Source organism: Ahaetulla prasina, chromosome 7 (assembly GCF_028640845.1).
Source record: "Ahaetulla prasina isolate Xishuangbanna chromosome 7, ASM2864084v1, whole genome shotgun sequence".
In the NCBI taxonomy this organism is placed as follows: domain Eukaryota; kingdom Metazoa; phylum Chordata; class Lepidosauria; order Squamata; family Colubridae; genus Ahaetulla; species Ahaetulla prasina.
The window spans coordinates 82,917,151-82,940,861 of NC_080545.1; the positions used below are offsets into that span (position 1 = coordinate 82,917,151).

The following is a 23,711-nucleotide window of genomic DNA, read 5'->3' on the forward strand; positions in this document are numbered from 1 at the left end:
TGCATGCATGCGCACTCCCCCGCACATCCCCCGCATGCGTGGCAAAGACCCAAAGACCAGCTGGTCAGCGGGAGGCATGCACACATGCATAGCAGAGCTGAACTGGGGCGATGGCTCGCAAGCCATCAGAAAGGCGCTGCATGCCATCTCTGGCACGTGTGCCATAGGTTCACCATCACAAGGTTATACTGCAGAAAAGAGGAAATTGTGTAATGATGATTGATCGTATTATAATAGAGTACAATAATTGTTGTAGTAATAGTAATTAGCGTAGTAATGTAAAAATAATAGCAGTAGAATATAGGACAGAGACAATGAAAAGTACTTGCATATATTTTTCACTTTTATATCTTTTTTGTTATTGTTGTTCAAAATAAAACTTCTCCCCAACCTTTATAATCAGGTATAAAAAAAAACCTGTCTTTCAGAGTCTAGCACTTGTCTGGCTCTTTTGAATCTTAGTCAGTCTAATCGGTTTAGAAAAAGAACCTGCCCCTTTATTGTGGCACGGCTATTTTACAAAGCAACTTGAGGCTGGGTTATCTGAAGGAGAAGCCCTTTTACTCAATCCTCAATAAATCACAATTTATTTTTATTTGATTCATTCATTTCTATCCTGCCTTTATTATTTTTTTATAAATGACCCGAGGCTGTGGCGTCTGAGCTGTTTTCTGAGCTTGGTGGGGGTTTTTTTTGCAGACATTTCATTACCAATTTGACAATGAAAAGTCTGCAAGAACACAATCAAACTCAACGGGCACTGAGGGTCTCACAGTTCAACCCTGACCTACAAATACTCCCTTCTGTTGATAACTCAAGGCAGTGAATACACGCAATACTCCTTCCTTCTCTTACTTTCCTCATAACATCAATCCTACATGGTGGATTGGGCTGGGAGAGAAAGTAGCTGGCCCAAAATTACCCAGCCAGATTTCGTGCTTAAGGCAGGACTAGAACTCACAGTCTCCTAGTGACTGGCTCAAAGTCACCCAGCCAGTTTTCATGCCTAGGGAGAGTCTAGAACTCACAGGCTGTCAGGGTTCCGACTGATGCCCTAATACACCGTCTGTTTCTAGCCTGACGCCTTAAGCACTAAATCAAACTTCACAATCAAAGGTCAGCTCTCTGTGCTACCTCTTGGTGCTCACAGTGGAGAGGTGAGATGGCACTGGTGCCATTCTCCAACCTGGTGCTGAGATCTGTTCCCTAGAAACACTTGGTTGATTCCCTGAAACATATAAACTATGTTTTATATAGTATAGAAGTTACTAAAGCAATCATATTTCATCATAAGCTCTTGCAGTGCCTTTTGTGGCTGTTGTATTGAACATCCCACATAAGAGGTTAGGCTGATTTGGCTACCATATTTTTCAGAGTATAAGACGCACCGGAATATAAGATGCAGCTTAGTTTTTGGGGAGGAAAATGTGGGGGGGGGGGAATCAACCTACCAGGTATTCATCTGGCTAGCATCCTTAGCCTGGTCAGCTTCAGCACATTAGTTTGCTGGTTTTTATCCCCTGCTTCTAAAGCACAACTGATCTTTGGAGAGAGAAGCAATGAGAAAAGCAGGCAAACCACAGAGATCGCTTCACTCACTAGTGCTTCATTAGGGATGAAAAAAAACTTCACAGCTGAGAGTCAGAGGGAGCAGGCAAAGCACGGAAGATCTCTTCACTGAAAAAAAGCTTCTAAAGCACAGCTCAGAGTTGGAGGGAACAAGCAAAGCACAGATCGCTTTACTTGCTAGGGCCTCGTTAGGGCTGAAAAAAAGCTTCAAAAAAGCTACATTCAGAGTATAAGACACACCCAAATTTTCCGCCTCTTTTAGGAGGGGGAAAAGTGTGTCTTATTCTCCCAAAAATACATTAATTCTTTATATGAATACTTTTTTCACATTGTAAAATTTAATCTTTACAAAGTTTATCCCATGGTCAATATATTTAAATTGATTGTTTCTTAGTATTTGAGTAAGCCTTGCTTTCATACCTATCCAACCATGCATGTATTTATTCCATTTGCGTACAGTATTGCCCAACAGGTATAATCGCATCAAATGTAAATCTAGTAAAATATGTTAATTTTTTTGTAATGTCATAGGATTGAAAAATAAAAATCCAATAGTGCTGCTGCTTTTTCTCCTGCATTAAAAATAAGCAGATCTTGATATTTTCTAAGTTGCAAATTAGGCTATATATATTAGTGATGGTTGGTAGGTGGCTTTCCTGGTTTTGCACCAATTGTGATTGCCACAGATTCTCTGTTCTTCATTTCCTACAGCAAACAAGAAAAGTGTTAAATAACAGAGAACATAATTAAACATCTGTTTAAATGCCCATGAGACTCCTAGTCTAATCTAGGCTTCAGATGCATGTACAGGGGCATTTAATGGCATCTTTTGTCACTCATTCTTCATATAGTGCTAAAGGAAACATTTACAAATAACACAGCTAAATGTTGCTGTTTAATAAATGTAGCTTCCCTGGGCCGCAGGCAGAAGAGATCTGACATTTGAGCGACTCAGGAATTATTCAATTAAGTCCCCAATTTTCTCCTGCCTCAACCCTTTTCAAATAATAAATATTATACACTGTACCATAGGCAACTATGGGCCCTTTACAACCTGTGAATTTCAACTCCCATAATTCCTAAGACAGCTGCTCAGGAATTATAGGAGTGGAAATCTATATGTTGTAAAGGGTCCTTAGTTACCCACCCCTGCACTATTTTGTGTTTAGACAAAGCCTGCCCACAACAACTACAGGTTCAAAAGCCAGCATGGTGTAATTAGAAGAGTCTAGACCAGGAGTGTCAAACTGGATTTCTTCAAGGGCCGTCTTCAGCCTGGACAGCCTCCTGTAGCACTTTGCCGGGCTCCCTGGGCCCCCTTTTGGCTGCCAGAAGTATCGTGGGTCGGTCCTTTGTTATTTCCAGGCCAGCCCCATGGGCCATATTTAAGTTTGACACCCATGGTCTCGAGGCTTCCTGCTTTCTAAATTAGAGCAAATTCTGTGAAATTTTGCTATTTTACTTTTAAGGGAAATGAGGAAGGAAGGATGGAGGGAAAAAACACACCTTACAGTTGTTTTGATACAGGTAATCCTTGATGTACAGTTGGTTGCTTAGCAACCATTTAAACTTATGACCGTTCCTAAAAAGAGGAGTTCCAACAGTCAAGCCCCCTCTGTGGTTACATGACCAAACCTCGTGCACTCAGCAACATGGGGTCATTTTGCAGTGTCCCATGGTCACATGACCACAGTTCCGCAAATATAATAATAATAATAATAATAATAATAATAATAATAATAATAATAATAATAATAATAATAATAATAATAATAATGATGATGATGTTTTAATTTGTATACCGCCCTTCTCCCGAAGGACTCAGGGCGGTGAACAGGCAAATAAAATACAAACAGAAACATACACAATAATTAAAACAACCCTTAAAAAACTGATTCAAATTTGCCAGAAAATTTAAAATAACATTACACCCCATAAGAATTACAGAAATTTAAAACCCATCAAAATTCAATTAAAAATTTAAAATTTAAAATTTAAAATCAGGCCAGTCCAGCCATACGAAATAAATAGGTTTTAAGTTCGCGGCGAAAGGTCCTAAGGTCAGGTAGTTGTCGAAGCCCAAGGGGAAGCTCGTTCCACAGGGTAGGAGCCCCCACAGAGAAGGCCCGCCCCCTGGGGGCCGCCAGTCGACATTGTTTGGCTGACGGCACCCTGAGGAGTCCCTCTCTGTGGGAACGCACCGGACGCTGGGAGATAGAGGCCAGCAGTAGACGGTCCCGTAAGTATTATTTATTCATGAAGAATTCCAACTGAAAAAAATATATTCATCCCATTACATTTTTTTAAAAAAAATCTGAGAGTTCCTGGGCTGACCTCAGGAGGGAAAGTATCATTTCATGATTGTTCCAGGCTGTAGTGGCCATGCTCCAAATGGTAATGGATCAGGGGCATAAAGGTAAAGGTAAAGGTTCCCCTGCACATGCATGCTAGTCATTTCCGGCTCTAGGGGAAATCTCCGTTTCTAAGCCGAAAAGCCAGCGCTGTCCGAAGACGTCTCTGTGGTCATGTGGCCAGCATGACTCGACGCCAAAGGCATACAGAGCGCTGTTACCTTCCCACCAAAGTGGTCTCTATTTTTCAACTTGCATTTTTTACATGCTTTCAAACTGCTAGGTTGGCAGAAGCTGGGACAAGTAACAGGAGCTCATTACCTTAGCACTAGGAGTTCGAACCGCTGAACTGCCAACCTTCTGATCGACAAGCTCAGCGTTATAGCCACTGAGCCACTACGTCCCCCCCCCTCCCCAGATCAGGGGCATAGCAGTAACTTAAAAGTAAACTGGATCCCTTCAGCTTTGCTTAGAGTGATAACAAACAAACAATCAGAAGAAACTGAAAGGAAAACAGGATGGGAACCATGAGCAACCTTTGTCAGCTCCAAAATACCAGTCGTAAACATTGGCTGTGCCCATTTGAAAGGAAGTTTTTGTTGACAAATCAAGGGAGTATCTGATAGATTTTAGCTTCCGGGATTTATTTAACCCCATGATGGCGAACCTATGGCACGCATGCCCAAAGTGGCACGTGGAGCCATGTTGCCTGGCATCCGCGGAGGTACCCGTTCCTCTTCCTGGTTTCTGGCATGCATGCGCATGATGATCAGCTGGCCTTTGTGCATGCGGCAGTGCCAGAAACTGGAAGAGCTGGGTCTTCCATTTTCTTGCGTGAGCATGCGCACCAGCAAGTTGATCGTTGCATGTGCTTGTGTGCCAGAAACCTGGAAAACTAGCTGGCCAGTGCGCATGCATGCACCAGAAACCAAAAATTCATTTTCAGGCGTGCACATGTGCCCTGGGCAGCTCCTCTTCTGGGTTGTGGCCCGGACAAGTGTGTGCCCAAAGTGCATGTGTGTACTCCCTTTTCGGCACTTGGTACCAAAAAGGTTCACCATCACTGATCTAACCAGTCTAGCTATTACTTTACATCAGAGCTTCCCAACTTTAGGACATGTGGACATGTGAATTCCCCAGGCATCCTGAATTCTGGGAGTTGAAATCCACATCTTAAAGTTGCCATGGTAGAGAAGTACTGTCTTACTATGTGTTAAGGCAGCAAGATTACTTTGTGCACAAAAACAGAAGGACCCTTTCTGTCGTGTCCGACTCCTCCGCTGACGGCCGGGTCGGGGAAGTCCATATCAAGTGTGCCTCTGCAGCTCTGCCAAAGTCCTATCAGAATTCTCAAGGCAGGCAGGAGACCAGGAAGTGACTTCAGCAATCCAAGTTAGACTTTGCCTGACTCAGAGAATGCCAGAAAGCAGATCCTTTATATAGGCCATGGGGTGTGGCTCCATGACTCAGCACTTATCCAGGCCTGCCCCTCCCTTCTTTTTGCTGACGTCGCCTCTCAAGCGAGGATCTCTCCAGCCTCCAGCTGTTGGTAATCTGAGCTCATGACTGGCTTCACATTCTTCAGGCTCACATGCTGTGGGGGAGGGGTTTAGTTGCTCCGTTTGCCTGGGCATGGTGCCAGGACTGGGGGCTGGAGGCATGCCAGGACATTCTTCCGAACTATCAGCGTCCGGCAGGAGATAAGAGGGGCCCAGCTGCGGCAGGGGGAGCGAGCGAGACACAACACTTTGATTCCCACAATGGAGGAACAGCTACAAAAGTTGAGGGAGTTAGCAGACATGGCTAAATTGACTGGTTAAAGGAAAAGCACAATTACTTTCGTTTCTACTTGGAAACCGTTTCTGGACTTTGTGCTGGAGGTAGAAAAAAAATAAAACTATGATTTTGAGTTTCACCGATTAGATAGGTTTGTTGTTATAGAAATGACCAGTTGATACTATTATGTAAAAGTAAAACATTGAGATTTGATGCTATTGGGGACTTGGAAGTCAACCCCCTCTTTTTTTCCCCCTTTTCCCTATACATTTCCCTTCCCTTCACCCTCCTTTATTTTCCTGCTATTTTCTTTTTCTGTTATTGTATTTTATATTATAAACTAACAAAAAAGAGAGAGAAACACTGTCTTACATTAACAGAGTGCTTCGTCCTAGAGTACCTACAAAAGTCACCTACCCTAGGCAAGTAGGGGAGTCAATAGACAAGCTGACAAAGAATGAAACCTCTTCATTTCAAGACTATGACATACATACTGTACATACGTATGTACCCATCACATTATACTTTTCCAGGGTAACCAATATTACAGAAAGGAATAAGAAATGGTTCCCCCCCCCCTCTCTCTCTCTCCCTCTCTCATACTATTGTATCTCACAAATGTAAAGGAAAGGAAATGTAGTTAAATCTCACTTATGCCAACATTCACCATAGCAGTCCATACTTTTTACCCGTGCAAATCACCCTCCTTCCCATCATTCTGATACCTCCTTTTCTACTGTGTTTTGTTCTTTCAATTTCTGACCTCTTTCTTTTTGAAGATACGGTATTATCAACTACATCCAACCTCCAGCTGACTTGGTCTTCCCCTCCTCTTGATCTATAAATTCTTCTTTCATATCTTTGGGGCTTTTTTGAAAACAAAAATGATCCGCATTTCTTGTTTTCAACTTACTTCTTTCACATTAGGTCTCTCACTTTTTGAACTCAATTCACATCCATTCAATACCCATCGATTTTTTGTTTCTCCATAGAAATTCACAGACTATATTCCATTGTCACAACATCTCACATGTATTTTTGTTTTTCTTACACATACCCAACTGTCACTTGCATACAATGGTTGGTAAAAAAATATAAACGGACATTTTTGCTTTTTTTTGAAACAAACATTCTTTTCTCGCAAGACAGCAGCAGAGCATATGACCCTGTTGTGTCTCGCTCACTTTCCCCGCAGCTGGGCCCGTCTTATTTCCTTCCGAACGCTGAGGAATGTCCTGGCATGCCTCCAGGCCCCAGCCCTGGCACCATGCCCAGACAGGCCGAACAAGACGAAGGGCCTGCAGTGCCTCCAGCCCCCAGCCCTGGCTCCATGCCCAGGCAAACTGAGCAACTAGACCCCTCCCCCTCCCCCACAGCATGTGAGCCTGAGGAATGTCAATTATCAACAGCTGGAGCCTGGAGAGATCCTCGCTTCAGGAGAATTGATAGGCGGCGTCAGCAGAAGGAAGGGAGGGGCAGGCCTGGATAAGTGCTGAGTCATGGAGCCACACCCCATGGCCTATATAAAGAATCTGCTTTCTGGCATTCTCTGAGTCAGGCAAAGTCTACCTTGAATTGCTGAAGTCACTTCCTGGTCTCCTGCAAGCCTTGAGAACTTTGCTAGGACTTTGGCAGAGCTGCAGAGGCACGCCTGATACGGACTTCCCCGACCCGGCCGTCAGCGGAGGAGTGGGACACGACAGACCCGCTTGTTTTCTACTAACGTTTGCACATTCTTCTTTCAATCCATTTAGTAAACATCCCATGCTAGGAACACAAACCCTTCTCTTTGTTCCGGGTTTTCACCATTTATGTATAATTTGCAACCATTCACTCCATTTTCTCTGTCAAACATAACAACCTTGGACTTTGATACATTAATTTTCAAATCCACTCTTCTCATTGTATCAACAATCTAACGTTCACTATAAATCATTCCGGTGCTCAGCCAACAGTGCCGGATCATCTGCATACGAATGAACAGCTACGTTCATGTCTCCAATCCTTTCACCTCTTCAGTCACCACCAGAATTCCTTTTGCATTTATTCACAGATGCATTAAGCGCACAGGAGTGGGGAGGGTCTCACTCTCAGCTCGATGCTGAGCCATTCACTAAGGATACCATTTATTCTCATCTATGTTTAACTTCAATCATATACTATACCATATGCTGTAACTTAGATCAGGGGTCTCCAACCTTGACAACTTGAAGACTTGTGGACTCCAACTTCCAGAATTCCTCAGCCAGCTTTGCTGTATCGTACCGTATCACATTCAATCCACAATCCAAGCAAGTAAGCCAACAGATGATAATCCTCCTTCCTCAGTGACATCACTGTATATGTGTCAGGTCCAGGGGTGGGATTCAAAAATTTTAGCAACCAGTTCTCTGCCCGGTTGCTGGGTGGGCATGACCATGGTAAGTGTGGCCTATTCAGCCTCCTGCTCTGGGTTGGGGGGCGTTTTTGCCCTCCCCAGACTCCGGAGGCTTTTCTTGAGCCTCTGAAAGGGTGAAAACGGCCTCCCCCAGCCTCCGGAGGCTCTCCTGAGGCCAGAAACAGGCCCATTTCCAGATTTCCGGAATTCCAGGATGCCCGTTTTTCACCCTCCCAGAGCCTCTGGATGGGCCCTGCACTTACATGGGCTGGGTGGAGACTCTTGGGAGGGGCGAGGCAGAGTGGGAGGGGTCAGCCAGTCCTTGCAACTACCGGTTCAGAGAATCAGATGTAAAATTAGCATCCGGTTCGCCCGAACCAGTCCAAACCGGCTGAATCCCACCCCTGGTCAGGTCCCATAAATTTCTATTTTGACGCTGTCATTCTGGTGGGAGGGGGGAGGCTTAGGGGGATCTCTGTATGGCAGTGGTTCCCAACCAGTGTGCCGCGGCACTAAGGGGTGCCGAACTTTGAGCTACGGAGATTTTAAATATCTATTTCCTTATAAGGGTGCCGAACTTTGAGCTACGGAGATTTTAAATATCTATTTCCTTATAAGGGTGCCGGGAACTTTTGAAAGGCTTTCCAAGGGTGCCTCAAACAAGAAAAGGTTGTGCCTCAAACAAGAAAAGGTTGGGAACCGCTGCTGTATGGGGTTTCTGTTTCTATTTCTTGCTTTGCTTTACTGTAACTTTTGGGATCTTGGGAGGGAGAAAGGAATGTGCCTCAAGCAGCTGCCTTATATCCTCTCTGGAGAAGAACAGCAGCATTGCCTTGGAGACCGGGGTCTATCACCTTCCCGACCTGAGTTTCTCATAACATCTTCACACACCGGGATTGGTTCGATGATGTATTGGACTTTGGGAGGGGCTCTGTCTGCAATGGTTTAATTCAGGGGCGTCAAACTCCATTTCATTGAGGGCTGCATCAGGGTTGTGTTTGATCTCGGGGGGCAGGGACCGTGGCCAGCCTGACGTCATTCATGTCGAGGGTGCCTGTGGTGGCATGAGCGCTCTGCCAGCCAAAACAGGCTCCTAAGCTCCGTTTTTGGCTGTGAGGGCCTCCTGCAACCCCCTGCCAGTGAAAATGGAGCTCAGGAGCCCATTTTCGCTGGCAAAGGCATTGAGGGTCAGTCCTTTGCTGTTTCCATGACAGCCCCACGGGCCAGATATAAGCATCCCATGAGCCAGATCTGGCCCCGGGGCCTTGAGTTTAACAGCCCTGGTTTCATCTAATACATCAAGCAGGAAAAGTCACTTCCTGCCTACATCTCTTCCTGTCACAATATTCCAATAAAAGATTTCTTTTGAAATGGCTTTTGTTTCAAGACTTCTGCTTTCTTGAGAAGACTGGCAAGGCAGGACCTTACAATATGCCTCTTTTTATACTTGATTACATCCTGTGCCTGTATTGCTTCAGGGAGGGATTTGTGTAGTGACTTCACTGCACTGCACATACGCAGACACCATGAGAATGCTTAATTAAAAAAAAGAAAAAAGCCGGTCAGGCTAACCAATTTTTGTTTTTTGCCTGTAATTGCCAGTTATTGGCCAAGAACAGAACAGCTACAGTCCTTTGGCCTTTCTGTGGTTGGCAAAGAATAATTAAAGCACCTATTCACATAGCTCTTTGCTTGGATTCTTTTCTAATTTTCTTGGGATCAGATTTTATCAATTGATCTCAGATTTCATCAATTGGCTATGGTGTCGATTTCTTTTTGGCACTGAGTGCTGAAACAGGAGCACACATGCTCACAGGGGGGAGTGCCGGAAACTGGAAGAGCAGCTCCCTGGCGCACAAGCGCAGGAGCACCAGTAACCAGAAGAGCAGTTCCCTGCCGCGCATATGCACACCAAGAAGCTGAGCTTCCAGTTTCCAGCATGCTCATGCGTACCAATCCCCTGGTCTTCCACTCGCATCCTGGACATAAATTGTTTCAACTCATACCCTCAAAACAACACTATACAGCACTGCACACCAAAACAATTAGACACAAGAACAGTTTTTCCCCGAATGCCATCACTCTGCTAAATAAATAATTCCCTCAACACTGTCAAACTATTCACTAAGTCTGCATTACTATTACTATTAATCTTTTCATCATTCCAATCACCCATCGCCTCCCACTTATGATTATGTTATTATAATAACTTATAATAATAATTTATGATTATAAGTTAAGATTGTAACTTTGTTGTTTGTATCCTTGCGATTTATATTGTTTCCTAGTATGATTTGATTGCTTATTTGTACCCTATGACTATCATTAAGTGTTGTACCTTATGATTCTTGATGAATGTATCTTGTCTTTTTATGTACGCTGAGAGCATATGCACCAAGACAAATTCCTTGTGTGTCCAATCACACATGACCAATAAAGAATTCTATTCTATTCTATTCTTTGTTCATTGCTGATACTATGAAATCATGATTGTCCCAGATGAAACATTTTTTTATCATCTTTGTCTCATTCACTCATTCTCTTAGTCTTTCACTGTAAACAATTGAGCCACAATTAGCTTCTAATGGAAAAATCAAAGTATCAAGCCATAACTAGCTTTAATTGCTAACCCGCAACTACTTCCTCATGATATATGTCCTTTGTTGTAACTTTTGTTACATCAATGAAAGGCCTTTGATTCACAAATGATATATTTCCATAAATTGAAACATCCTCAGGATTTAATAATGGGCATGTTTACAACTCTTCCTATTCAAAATGTGATGCAGAGTCCAAACCATCAGTGCAACTGCCATTCATACTTCTCACAGGTTAAGTACCTTGATTTCTCTTTCTGGACAGAAGTAAAGGTAAAGGTGAAGGGTCCCCTCACACATACGTGCTAGTCATTCCCGACTCTAGGGGGCAGTGCTCATCTCCGTTTCAAAGCCGAAGAGCCAGCGTTGTCCGAAGACATCTTAGCCGGCATGACTAAACCCCAAAGGCCCATGAAATGCTGTTACCTTCCCACCAAAGGTGGTCCCTATTTTTCTACTTGCATTTTTTACATGCTTTTGAACTGCTAGGTTGGCAGAAGCCGGGACAAGTAACGGGAGCTCACCCTGTTATGCAGCACTAGGGATTCGAACCTCTGAACTGCCAACCTTATAATCGACAAGCCTAATGTCTTAGCCACTGAGTCACCACGTCCATTTTGGCAGAAGGAAAGCCAAATTCTTATGTATTCCCATCAATACTACTTAACAGTTTTAAAATAATTCTTTGTTGATATTCAATTGTGTGCTCTTCTTCAATCACTTTATTCTACATAAGAACCTGGTTGACCAGTCTCTGGTGTTCTTCATTCTTAACAAGAAACGACCATTGCTAGTTTTGATGAAACAATTGTTGGCTTCTCTCCAGTTGGTGTGTTTTTAGATGCTTTTTTCCACCATAAGAGTAAAAGACAAAATTGGTATATTATGGCACATTTTGCCACAAGCCCAAGCATGCTCATGTTATTCCAACAAGCTAGGATCTCTAACTAAGAGATTTTCTTGCATATGGACATCCTGTTGCTTGCATCCCATACACTCAAATATTTATGTACCATATTGGCACACACAAATTACCGTATTTTTCAGAGTATAAGATGCACCTTAGTGTTTTGGGAGGAAAATAAGAAAAAAACTGATTGGCAGGTGATACTCCCAATCAAATGTTCCCAGAGGTGAATTTTAGCAACAGGTTCCTTGGTTGTGAGCTCTGTGTCTTGCTTTTTTTGGCTTTTTTTTTTCTGTCTCTGAAAGCCTCCGAAACAGAGTTTCAGAAAAAAAGCCTCTGAAGCTCTGTTTGGGAGCTTCTTTTCTGAAGCTCTGTTTGGGGCTTTTTTCCTGATTTGGGGCTATATTTTCCTGATTTGGGGCTTTTTTTCTGAAGTTCCTTTTGGGGCTTTTTTTCTAAGCTCTGTTCTGGACTTTTTTTCTGAAGCTCCGTTCTGGGCTTTTTTTCTAAGCTCTGTTTCTGATGCTTTTTTCAGCCTCTGAAACCTCCGTTTGAGAAGCTGGGCGGGGCTACATTCAGAGTATAAGACACACCCAGATTTTTCACCCTCTTTTTGGGGGGGAAAAGGTGCGTCTTATACTTCAAAAAATATGGTACTTAGGGCAGTGATGGTGAACCTATGGCACATGTGCCGGAAGTGGCATGTGGAGCCATCTCTCCCAGGTACATCAGCTGTTGCCCGGTGCTCTTCCGGGTTCCAGCATGCCCATGGAGCCAGGGAGCTGCTCTTCCGGTTCTGCCACTCCTGCACTTGTGTGGAGGAGCTGCTCTTCTGGTTCTGCCACTCCTGCACTTGTGCACTGGAGAGCTGCTCTTGCGGTTTCTGGCACTCCCCTGCGTGTGCGCGTGTGCTCCCGTTTTGGCACCTGGTGCCAAAAAGGTTCACCAACACTGACTTAGGGCATCCAAACATTCACCATTATACAATACTAGTTCATAGTGAAAACTCAGCCAGGCTTCAAACTTGACACATTCTTTTTTTTTTATCACTACATGACATATGATGGTCATCTTCATTATTTCTATTCTGCCTTTCTTTCATGTTGGAACACAGAATTTCTGGATGTTCTCTCATTCAACCATTAGCCAGCTACAGGCATTCTTAGTTTTAGCAAGGATGTGCCTTCAGATCACAGATTTACTATTTTCAGCATTAATAAATGGTTACAAACTCCTTTTGATCCCCTCCATTAAAGAACTCTCTCCTGAATCCTATATTTGAAATGGGGGGAAAACCCATGTAATCAGCAGGAACCAAGGGAACTGAAGGGAAATAGAATTTTGTTAGTAATTATTATTCCCTCTGATGTCTTTTACCTCTGTGATCATGACCAGACCCACGAAGTACGAGAGGATGGAGACGAGAAGAATTAATGTTTCTCTGCGGTTCTTTTTCCGGAAGATTCCAGGGTACATGTCAACTACAGCAGTGACCAGGCTTTCCACACAGACAAACTAGGGAAAAGAGAATCGAAGCAGCCTTCAGTTCTTTTCACCACAGACATTTCCCTATTTTAATCCTTGCATATCCTTCAATTCGTTGAAAGACGACAAGATATCAATCCGAATCCCATCATTACCACACAACAAGCCTGAAAGACATTGGCTGGAGACAAACAATAATCATTCCTCTTTTTTTTTTAACTGAGAAGTTGAAGGCAGTCTTTAAATGGGATCATTGCTCGTGATATGTACCCTCAACTCATTTTTGCCTGTGGTAAATTCAAGCTTCTGCCAACTTCTATAACATTTAAAAAAGCTGGAAATCCTGTCTGATCACAGACAATTATAAAGTATCAAGCACAGTGTATGCACAGTTGCTGAACAATCCTGGGGCCATCTTGACGAAATTCTCTCTATTTCCATAATGGACCTTCTAGACAGGCCAGTTAACTTCTGCCTGGATTCGGATTAATTCAGAAATTACTTTAGTTCTACCCATCTCTATTAAAGAAAATAAATCTGAAATCAGTTTCAAAATTAATCAGTTTAATCAGTTTCCCCAAAAATAAGACCCTGTCTTATATTTTTTTGAACCCTGAAATAAGCTCTTGGCCTTATTTTCGGGAGGTCTTATTATTTTGGAGCGTGTGGAGGAAGATGGGGCTCCTCTTGCCATCTTACCTGATTTCCAGCTCTGTGTTTAAATATTTTTGGGGAGGGCTTATTTTCGGCATGTTTTAGCGCATGCGCTCAAAAGCCCAATTTGGCTTATTATCAGGGGATGTCTTATTTTTGGGAAAACAGGGTATTACGTGTCAACATTCCTTTCGAACTTTTTTAAAAAGAGCAAAAAAAATATTAATTTTACTGTAGGGAAAATTGTATGGAGTCAACATGGCCAATTGCTATGCAAGTCTTCCACTAGGTGTTCATTTTGTTTGTCACCTCAATCTTTGGGTTTTGTGAGAATTGGTTTGATGTTTCCTTGCATTAAAAACAATCTTTACTAAATTGCTCACATTCTGTTTTGGGTCTGAGTTACGCAACTTTACAATAATCTCCTTACACAATCCTGGAATGCCCATCTTTGCCCCAATACTTCACTGAAGGATTAAAGACCAGATTGCAATTAATACTGGCCAAAATGCAGGCTGTGCAGCCAAAGAATACCAAAGGCTCCCATCTGAATTGGCAAGTGATAAAAATGTCACTAAAAAGAATAATGAAGCTATCAGACCTAAGAGAGGTATACTGAATTAGCCCCCGGGCCCCGCCTCCTCCATTTCTTAACTTTAAAAAAAACCTGATATGGCGGTATCTGATTAGAATGGTGGCCATTTTGTCATTTTTTTAAAAGAAAACCCTATATCATTATTTTCTGAAATAGAAAAACATTAGTTCCAGGGAAGGCCTAAAGACACCCCTATACCAAAAGACCACTAATGCCATTGCTGGAATTGCAAGTGTTATCACTAGACAGACATTAGAGTCTGATGTTGACATGTTTGTCCTGTCTTAAGGAATTCTCTTGCATTTTCCCCAGCAGTTGATGACTCAGGTAAAAACAGAGACAAGACACAGGTGTAATTGGATTCAAAAGATAAAGATTTTTCAGCCACCTTAAATCCTTTTCTAAGCACCTATATTATGTAACTTGTTGTTATTAGTTGTGAAGTCATGTCTGACCCATCACGACCCCATGGACAATGTTTCTCCAGGCCTTCCTGTCCTCTACCATCCTCTGGAGTCTATTTAAGCTCATACCTACTGCTTCAGTGACTCCATCCAGCCACCTCGTTCTCTGTCGTCCCCTTCTTTTTTTGCCCTCAATCTTTCCCAGCATTAGGCTCTTCTCCAGTGAGTCCTTCTTTCTCATTAGGTGGCCAAAGTATTTGAGTTTCATCTTCAGGATCTGGCCTTCTAAAGAGCAGTCAGGGTTGATCTCCTCTAGGACTGACTGTTTGATTGCCTTACAGTCCAAGGGACTCGCAGGAGTCTTCTCCAGCACCAGAGTTCAAAGGCCTCAATTCTTTCGTGCTCAGCCTTTCTTACAGTCCAACTTTCACAGCCATACATTGCAACTGGGAAAACCATAGCCTTGACTATACGCACCTTTGTTGGCAGGGTGATGTCTCTGCTTTTTAGTATGCTGTATTTTACATACTACTGTATTTAGTATTATGTAATTAAGCTAAGCATTTTTACCACTGAATGCAAAGTAGTTATTTATTATCTAGAAGAGAAAGACTGAAAATGGACTGGGTCGCAGGCAAGAGGACAAAGCACCAGATAAGAAACAATGGGTGGAAACTAATCAAGGAGAGAAGCAACCTGGAATTAAGGAGAAACTTTCTGAGGACAATTAACCAGTGGAACAGCTTGCCTTCAGACGTTGTGGATGCTTCATCACTGGAGGTTTTTAAGAAGAGACTGGACGGTCACTTGTTTGAAATGGTATAGGATCTCCTGTTTGAGCAGGGGGCTAGACTAGAAGAGCTCCAAGGTCCCTTCCATCTCTATTCTGATTCTGATTCTCAACCTTCTCATCCTTCTTATATGAATCTACAATATCTGTTACCCACAAACCAGTCAACATCAGAGGTGGGTTTCAGCAGGTTCTGACCAGTTCTGGAGACCCGGTAGTGGAAATTTTGAGTAGTTTGGAGAATCGGTAGTAAAAATTCTGACTGGCCCCGCCCCCATCTATCCTCTGCCTTCCAAGTCCCAGCTGATCGGGAGGAAATGGGGATTTTGCAGTAACCTTCTCCTGGATTGGGGAGGGAATGGGGATTTGGCAGTATCCTTCCCCTGCCAGGCCCACCAAGCCACGTCCACAGAACCGGTAGTAAAAAAATTTGAAACCCACCACTGGTCAACATGTGATTTTCATGCTCCGGGCTGATGGGAATAAAAAACTGAACTATCCGGGGGCAACAGATTAAGAAGGACCGGTTAAGTACAAGGCTGAGCCTGCCCATTCATAGCATCTTTACCTGACTGTCCAGTCCCAGAAGAACCACCATAACAAAGAAGAAACAAGCCCATAATGGGGAGAAAGGCAGCATGACGACAGCTCGTGGATAAGCAATGAAAGCCAGACCAGGTCCTGTTGAGAGAAAATTGCTAATATGTTGAAGCCATATAATCAGCTGGAGACATTACGATCATTAGCTTCCTAACCAACTGCAGGTACTCCTTGACTTATAATAGTTCACTTAATGACCATTCAAAGTTACAACAGCATTAAGAAAAGTGACTTGTGAACATTTTCCACATTTATGACCATTGGAGCATCCCCATGGTCAGGTGATTTACATTTGGATGCTTGACAACTGTTTCATATTTATGACCGTTGCAGTGTCCTGGGGTCATGTGATCACCTTTTGCAAACTTCTGACAAGCAAAATCAATGGGGCAGCCAGATTCACTTAAAAAACCATGTTACTAATTTCACAACTGCATGGATTCACTTCACAAATGAAGCAAGAAAAATCGTAAAATGGGGCAACACTCACTCAGCAATTTTCTTGCTTAGCAACATAAACTCTGGATTCCATTGTGGTCGTAAGTCAAGGACTACCTGTACTTTTCATTGTGTCCAAGGTAAGTCCCCGTATGAGCATGAACTACTCACCCGACTCAGCTACTTCCGAAATAAGCACTCCCTGTTCTTCTGCCATGAAACCCAGAATGGAAAAAATGGCAAAGCCAGCCACAAAACTTGTGCCACTGTTCAAAAAACACAGAGCGATACAATCCCTAGAAGGAGGAGAAGAGTGAGCGATGACATGAGAAAAGAGAAATAGTTTGCAAAGATAGCTAACATCGTGGTATCTAGATAAGAAGGAAATATTTGTATGAAAATGTACACACCGTGTCCTGAAGTTCTTAAAACTAGTTGCATGGATTTTAAATTTGAATGTAAGTGTAATGATCCTAAGGAAAAATACAGGATTAATTTTCCAGGCACCTTGATAGAAGTCTTTCCTGTGAAGGGGAGGGAGGGAGGGAAGAGGAAGAGGAAGGGGAAGGAAGGAAGGAAGGAAGGAAGGAAGGAAGGAAGGAAGGAAGGAAGGAAGGAAGGAAGGAAGGAAGGAAGGAAGGAAGGACCTGTCACACATAAATTCAAGGACTTATGGCTGAAAAAATTAACCTGTTTGAAAACCTGCTACCAAGTTTATTATGGACATTTCCTTAATTGAAAGATTATTAATCAGCTGAAAAATAAACCCTGCAGCTCTCATTTACACTGGTAATGATTCTACATGACATTTAATACAGCACAATCTTATTTATCCTATCGATTCGAATCCATGATGAAGGCTCGGAAGTGCACGCCATTCAGCTAAGCCTTTTGCAAATATAATTTTTAGGTATCTGCAGGATTTTGCTGCTTCCATAAAACTAATCAAAGCAGCATCGCAATGTCACAATGCAACTTTCCCCCCTTCGTGTAGGCAAGCAGTGTTATGATGCGCATACAAAACGGGCTAGGTTTGCGTGGGGATGCCATGACTCTGCTCTCTGCCCTCCCTTGCCTCCCTTGTGGACACTGCGGGCAATTTGTATCTTCCTTTCCACTTCTTTTTTTATTGTTTTCAATTAATGTGTGACTAAAGAATTAGTGACGAATAAGATCTTAAATCTTAATTATTCAGATTTGCACACTGCGGTGCAGGGTTTTAATTGCCCACGATTGCCTATGATTGCAAATTATTGAAATATAGTCAAAGGGTAGGGTATAATTGTATAGTAAATGTTTTCTTTTTAAATAATTAAATCCTGTTATCACTCCGTGCTCAGCTTGTACTTAAAGCATGGATAATATTGTTGCCGCAGAAATCAGAAAACAATGAAAGAGTTGGCTGCAAGGAGGAAGCTAATTAAATTAATTAATTAATTAATTTTATTTAGAAGATGTACATGGACCCCCACTCACTCACAGTGACTTTGGGCAACTTACAAACAATAAAAAAGCCAAATATAAAAGAATAAAAAACAGTAACACACACACACACCCTTGGTGACAACACACAATCAAACAAGCCACTTGTTGGGCTCCATCCCACTCTGAGCTCTCCAGTCCTCTTGGCAGAACCAAGTTTTCAGGAATGTCTAGTGGAGATTCTCAGTCATCCAGGTCACCGGTTGTCCCGAAGGTGTTTTTTTTTCAAGAGGCAACTGGACTTTCTGGTTTTTCTTTGAAGACATTTCACTTCTCATCCAAAAAGCTGCTTCAGCTCTGACTGGATGGTGAGGAATGGAAGGGATTTATATCAGGGGTGAAATCTACTTACCTTCCTTACCAGCTCAGAAGTGCCACCACCACATGCACATCACATGCGCGCGCAGATCTACGCATGCGCAAAACCTTCTGCACATGCGCAGAAGGTAGAAAACACATTACTTCCTGGTTAAAACCAGGAAGTAATGACACCTGGGTGGGTGGGTGGAGCTTTGCTCCGCCATCGCTACCAGATCACCGAACCACTGGCCACAATCGCTAACGGATCACAAGATCCGGTCAGAACCGGGAGCATTTCACCCTTGATTTATATTCCTTGCAGACAGCTGGTTGTTTGCATTCTTTTAGAGAGTTGTTGAGGCCACTTGGAGGTTTCTCTGCATCCTCAGGGTCATCTGAATAGTGCAAATGGGTGTGGAGCCTTCTTGAAACTGCTAAAATGCCTGTGTTGTAGAGTTGTGCAGGATGTTTTCTGCCCGGTGTCCCTTTACTTTTCAACAGTTGCCTCTTGAAAAAGCATCTTTGGATAACCATTTGTCTGAAGTGGTGTAAGCACTGTCTAAGCAGGGGGTTGGATTAAAAGAACTCCAAGGTCCCTTCCAACTCATTCCAACTGGGCCTCTGGTGGCTCAGACTGCTAAGACAGTCTGTTATTAACACAGCTGCTTGCAATTACTGCAGGTTCAAGTCCCACCAGGCCCAAGGTTGACTCAGCCTTCCATCCTTTATAAGGTAGGTAAAATGAGGACCCAGATTGTTGGGGGGGCAATAAATTGACTTTGTATATAATATACAAATGGATGAAGACTATTGCTTGACATAGTGTAAGCCACCCTGAGTCTTCGGAGAAGGGCGGGATATAAATGCAAATAAAAAAAAATATTCTATATACATTCTATATACAAGTCTTCAGGACCATACGAAAGAGTTTCAAAGTGGGGGCCAGTCTAATCCCCGCAGGGATGATTTTCCAAAGGGAGGGAGCCACCATGGAGAAGGTCCTTCTTCTGGGTCCTGCCAGATGTACTTCCTTAGGAGACTTCCTTAGGAGACAGGACCTGTAACTTTTCTTGCCTCCCTGCTCTAGTGGTTCAGGTGGATGTAATTACTGGTAGTTTACATGGATTTAACTAACCATTAAAATGTAGAAAGTTAGTCACACTTTGAAAATCCTTATTGGTCAGATACAATTCTCTTTAACCATAATGACAAGCCAGTTCTGAAAAAAGAGAAATCCTTTAATTGATGTTGATATTATCTGGATTCTCTTAAAAGTAAATATGCAAAATTATTTGCTGGATTGGGGCTGCCTTAACCAATTAAATGAAATAAATTAAGATAATGATTGCATATTAAACTAGTACATTTCAAGTGAGCAATATTGGATATTGAGGTATGCTTTGGGATATATCCTAAAGCAGGGGTGAAATGCTCCCGATTCGGATCGGATCAGTCGATCCGGTAGCGATGGTGGCGGGTAGTTTGGAGAACCAGCAGCAAAAATCCCTGGGGCCCCCGCCCATGCCCAGCTGAGCCACACGATCGTCAGAGCCTTTTTTTAAACTTTTAAAAGCATTTTTTTACAACCTATTTGGCCAAAGAGGTTGTAAAAAAATGCTTTTAAAAGGTAAAAAAAAGGCTCTGACGATCACAGCTGAGCCGCACGATTGTCAGAGCCTTTTTTTACTTTTAAAAGCATTTTTTTACAACCTCTTCGGCGGAATAGGTTGTAAAAAAATGTTTTTAAAAGTAAAAAAAAGATCGCGCACCACAGCTGATCAAACACACACACCCATGCGCTGTTCTACTTACCCCATGTCTCTTTTTGGTGTGCACTGTGCACATGTGCACCTCGCATATGCACGTAGTGCACATGCACAGCCAGCAAACCGGTAGTAAACCAGTTCAGATTTCACCACTGTCCTAAAAGTTATAGATATATTTATTTGTGGCAATTCCATTTTTTCTGTAGCATGTGGTATATTTTGCAGTTTCAGGGGGAAATGGGAAATATTAAAACTCAGTTTGAAGAGATGGGATATTAGACAGATCATCGCATTTTGAAAGCAAGTAGGAATTCTTCAACCCTGCTTCTGCTATGGAGATGAGTTGTAAAAAATTTAACAAGCAAGGAGCAAGCAGAGAGGACAAGGGTTATAAATGCTAGAGGCACATTCAGTTACCTGTAACAGTTGTTATGATACTTATTGTAGCTGCCCAAAGCTGTTAGGCACCCCAGGCAAATGGCATATGAGAAGAAGATCTGAGTGCCTGCATCCATCCATACCTATAAGCAAGGAAAACAACAACAAAAGAATACAATCCATAAAGGTCCATCAGTTTTTAAAGGCACTATAATGTATGTAGGGACTCAGTGCTGTCTGCCATTCTGTCATGGGTGCTCCTGGAGAGGAGGAGGAGGAGGAGGAGGAGGAGGAGGAGGAGGAGGAGGAGGAGGAGGAGGAGGAGGAGGAAGAAGAAGAACAAGAAGAAGAACAAGAAGAAGGAGAAGGAGAAGGAGAAGGAGAAGAAGAAGGAGGAGGAGGAGGAGGAGGAGGAGGAGGAGGAGGAGGAGGAGGAGAAGGGGGGAGGGGGAGGGGGAGGAGGATCAAGATGGATTCTAGTTCATGTTCAGTGCTGCAGATTTGCCTGTTTCAAGGAGCTTGGGTAAAGACTCCAGAAATAATTGTGTATGGGTCTGGAGACTGAAGAAGGAAGGTGGATGAAAAGATCATCAATAAAGGAGAACAGTTGTAGCTCAAGGGCTGAAATGAAGGGTCCTTGGTGCTCTCTGAGCTTGGTTCTTTTCTTGCAGCTGCTTCATTACCCAAACTAGGTAACATCATTAGTGGGAAGAGATCATCCACTATCAGATTAATGAAGACTCTTTGCTAGATATCTATTATGTCTAATAGTTACTAGGTTTTTTTAAAAAAAACACAATATGATCAAACCCTTTCCACTATACCGTATTGTCAACACAGTAACAATTTTGCCCACCAAATGCATCCAATAATTTGATTTTATTTATATCAAGTTTACATTACTTTTCCAAACTAGAATTCTAAGCGACGTTAATTCATACTATAAAAAATTATCAATAAATTCTAAATTTAATATTTTTAAATAAAACAGCACCATAAGCTGCATTGTAATCAAAGCAATCCTGCCAGAAGATAATTAAGAGGAGAGTCCTGTGTAGGTATGGTTAAGAAACAGAGATTAGGAGGAAGACCATAAGATTACCAATATCATAAACAAAGTTCAAGAGATAGAATCTCTAATTTTTTATCTAAATCCCATTGCCCTTGTAATCAGCAGGTTATAAGGACTACAACAGAGGTAGTCAACTTTTTATACCTACCGCCCACTTTTGTATCTCTGTTAGTAGTAAAATTTTCTAACCGCCCACCAGTTCCACAGTAATGCGCCATGTATCATCGTCTGTGCATGCCTCTCGCGCATCGTGGATTGGGTTTGGGGGGGGCACCAGCTACCAGCTCTGCTTGTCTGTTACAGCTGGGTGGTGTGGAGGGAGATGCGCGAGCTATTCGGGGACGAGGCTCTTTTGTTTGCGGTCGCACTATAGCACCATTTAGTTTCACTTGCGTAACGTGAACTAAACTTATGTGCGGGCGATTTTCAGAAATTTAAATTGTCACAGGGAATTTTATGAAAATCTAATGAAAATGTTTTTAAATAATGCTATGAATTTTTTTTAAAAAGTCAATTAAATTAAAAAAAAGGAAAGTGCTTCAGTATCGGACAAAACCCCTACCGCCCACCATGAAAGCTGGAACGCCCACTAGTGGGCCGTAGGAACCAGGTTGACTACCACTGGTCTACAATCACATGCTCAAGTTAAACGATACTTTCTAAGGGTTAACTATTGATTCTTGCTTACTTCCAGAGATTCTTCACTGAGATAAATCACCTACTGCAACTGATCTTCCTCTGCAATCCATGATTCCCACCTACAACTGGAAGCTATTCTGATCATATCTTTATGTACCAGCCAGCTCTCAGTCCTACCAAATACTAAACAGCTTCAGTATGAACCAATCAATACTCAAAACATTCAAAATTACACATCGGAAATCTAATATCCTTGAGTGTCAAACAAAACGCAACCGATTAGGAGAGAGCTGGAAAATATTCAAACATTCAGAGAAGATCCAGACCATCAAAATGGGCAAAGAAGACACCAGAGAAGTTTTGTAGGATGTTCAAATACCACTATCAAAAACAAATGCATCTCGATGCCCAGAGGATGTTTCAAAAGGAAGAGAGCAGAGGAGACCAGATGAAAGGGTTCTTTACAAAAGCACATGTAGAACTGCTCTTATGTAGGGAAAGGGTCAGAGGTAGCATTCAGCTGGTTTGCACCGGTTCGAGTGAACTGGTAGCAGCAATCACGGGTAGGCCCACCCACCTACCCCAGCTCCAAGTCGTGCTATTTAGGCACATTTTCAAGGCCAGGCGCATGCGTGGAAGGTGCGCGAGCGAGCAAAGCTCATGCACAGAAGCCCGGAGGCATGCTCAGACAGCCCACATGCGCACAAAGTGAGCACGTGCGCATGGGGTGAACCGGTGGTAAAGGTGAGTGAAACCTACCCCTGGAAAGGATGACTAGCCTGTGCTGACCTTCAACAGGTATTTTAATAAGCAAATTTATTAAGCAAAAAAGGGCTTGATCTATCCAGCTGTAAATTTTTAGCAAAGCTATAATTCACAGGATTCTGTTTCGAGAAGTAAGACATTCAAAAGTGTCTGTAGGGATTCTCAGTCATCCAAGTCATCGTTGTCTCAAAGGTGCTTTTTCAAAAGGCAAAACTGGGCTGTTTTTTCCCTTGAGGAAGAAGAAGTTTTTCTTCTTATCCAGGAAGTTTCATCAGTTGTGACTGGATGAGGTGGGGATAGAAGGATAGGTTCTGTCAGGACTTGGGCCGGTAGGTGGAGGAGAGATGGAAGGATTGTATTTCTTTGCAGTCATCTGGTCATTAGCTCTCTCTCTGAGTAGTAACCGAATGCCATTCGCTGTCGATGGCACTCAGATCCCATCAACTGCATAGCATAAAATATCAGAGTTTTAAGGGACTTTGTAGGTCATCTAGTCCAACCCCCTGCTCAAGCAGGAGACCCTATACCATTTCTGACAGGTGGCAGTCCAGTCTCTTCTTGAAAGCCTCCAGTGATGAAGTGATGAAGTTTGCACAACTTCTGAATGCAAGCTGTTCCGTTGTTTGAATGCTCTTACTGTCAGAAAATGTCTCCTTATTTCTAGGTTGAATCTCTCCTTGCTTGGGAAAAAACGTTGACCCCCTCCTCTCTGTGACAGCCCCTCAAATATTGGCACACTGCTATCATGTCTCCCCTGTAGGTGTGG

The 23,711-nt window shown here is 42.7% G+C and overlaps 1 protein-coding gene across 1 annotated transcript in view; it reads right to left on the minus strand.

The window, feature by feature from the left end:
• The window catches only part of LOC131201698 (sodium- and chloride-dependent GABA transporter 2-like), a 90,621-nt gene that overhangs the window by 14,310 nt on the left and 52,600 nt on the right, over positions 1-23,711 (minus strand). Inside the window, exons 7-10 of the mRNA XM_058189798.1 lie at positions 20,509-20,612; positions 16,715-16,839; positions 16,074-16,186; positions 12,955-13,092 (exon numbers count right to left, since the gene is read on the minus strand). Coding sequence (XP_058045781.1) covers positions 12,955-13,092; positions 16,074-16,186; positions 16,715-16,839; positions 20,509-20,612 — 480 coding nt within the window. The remainder of the gene's footprint in view (positions 1-12,954; positions 13,093-16,073; positions 16,187-16,714; positions 16,840-20,508; positions 20,613-23,711) is intronic.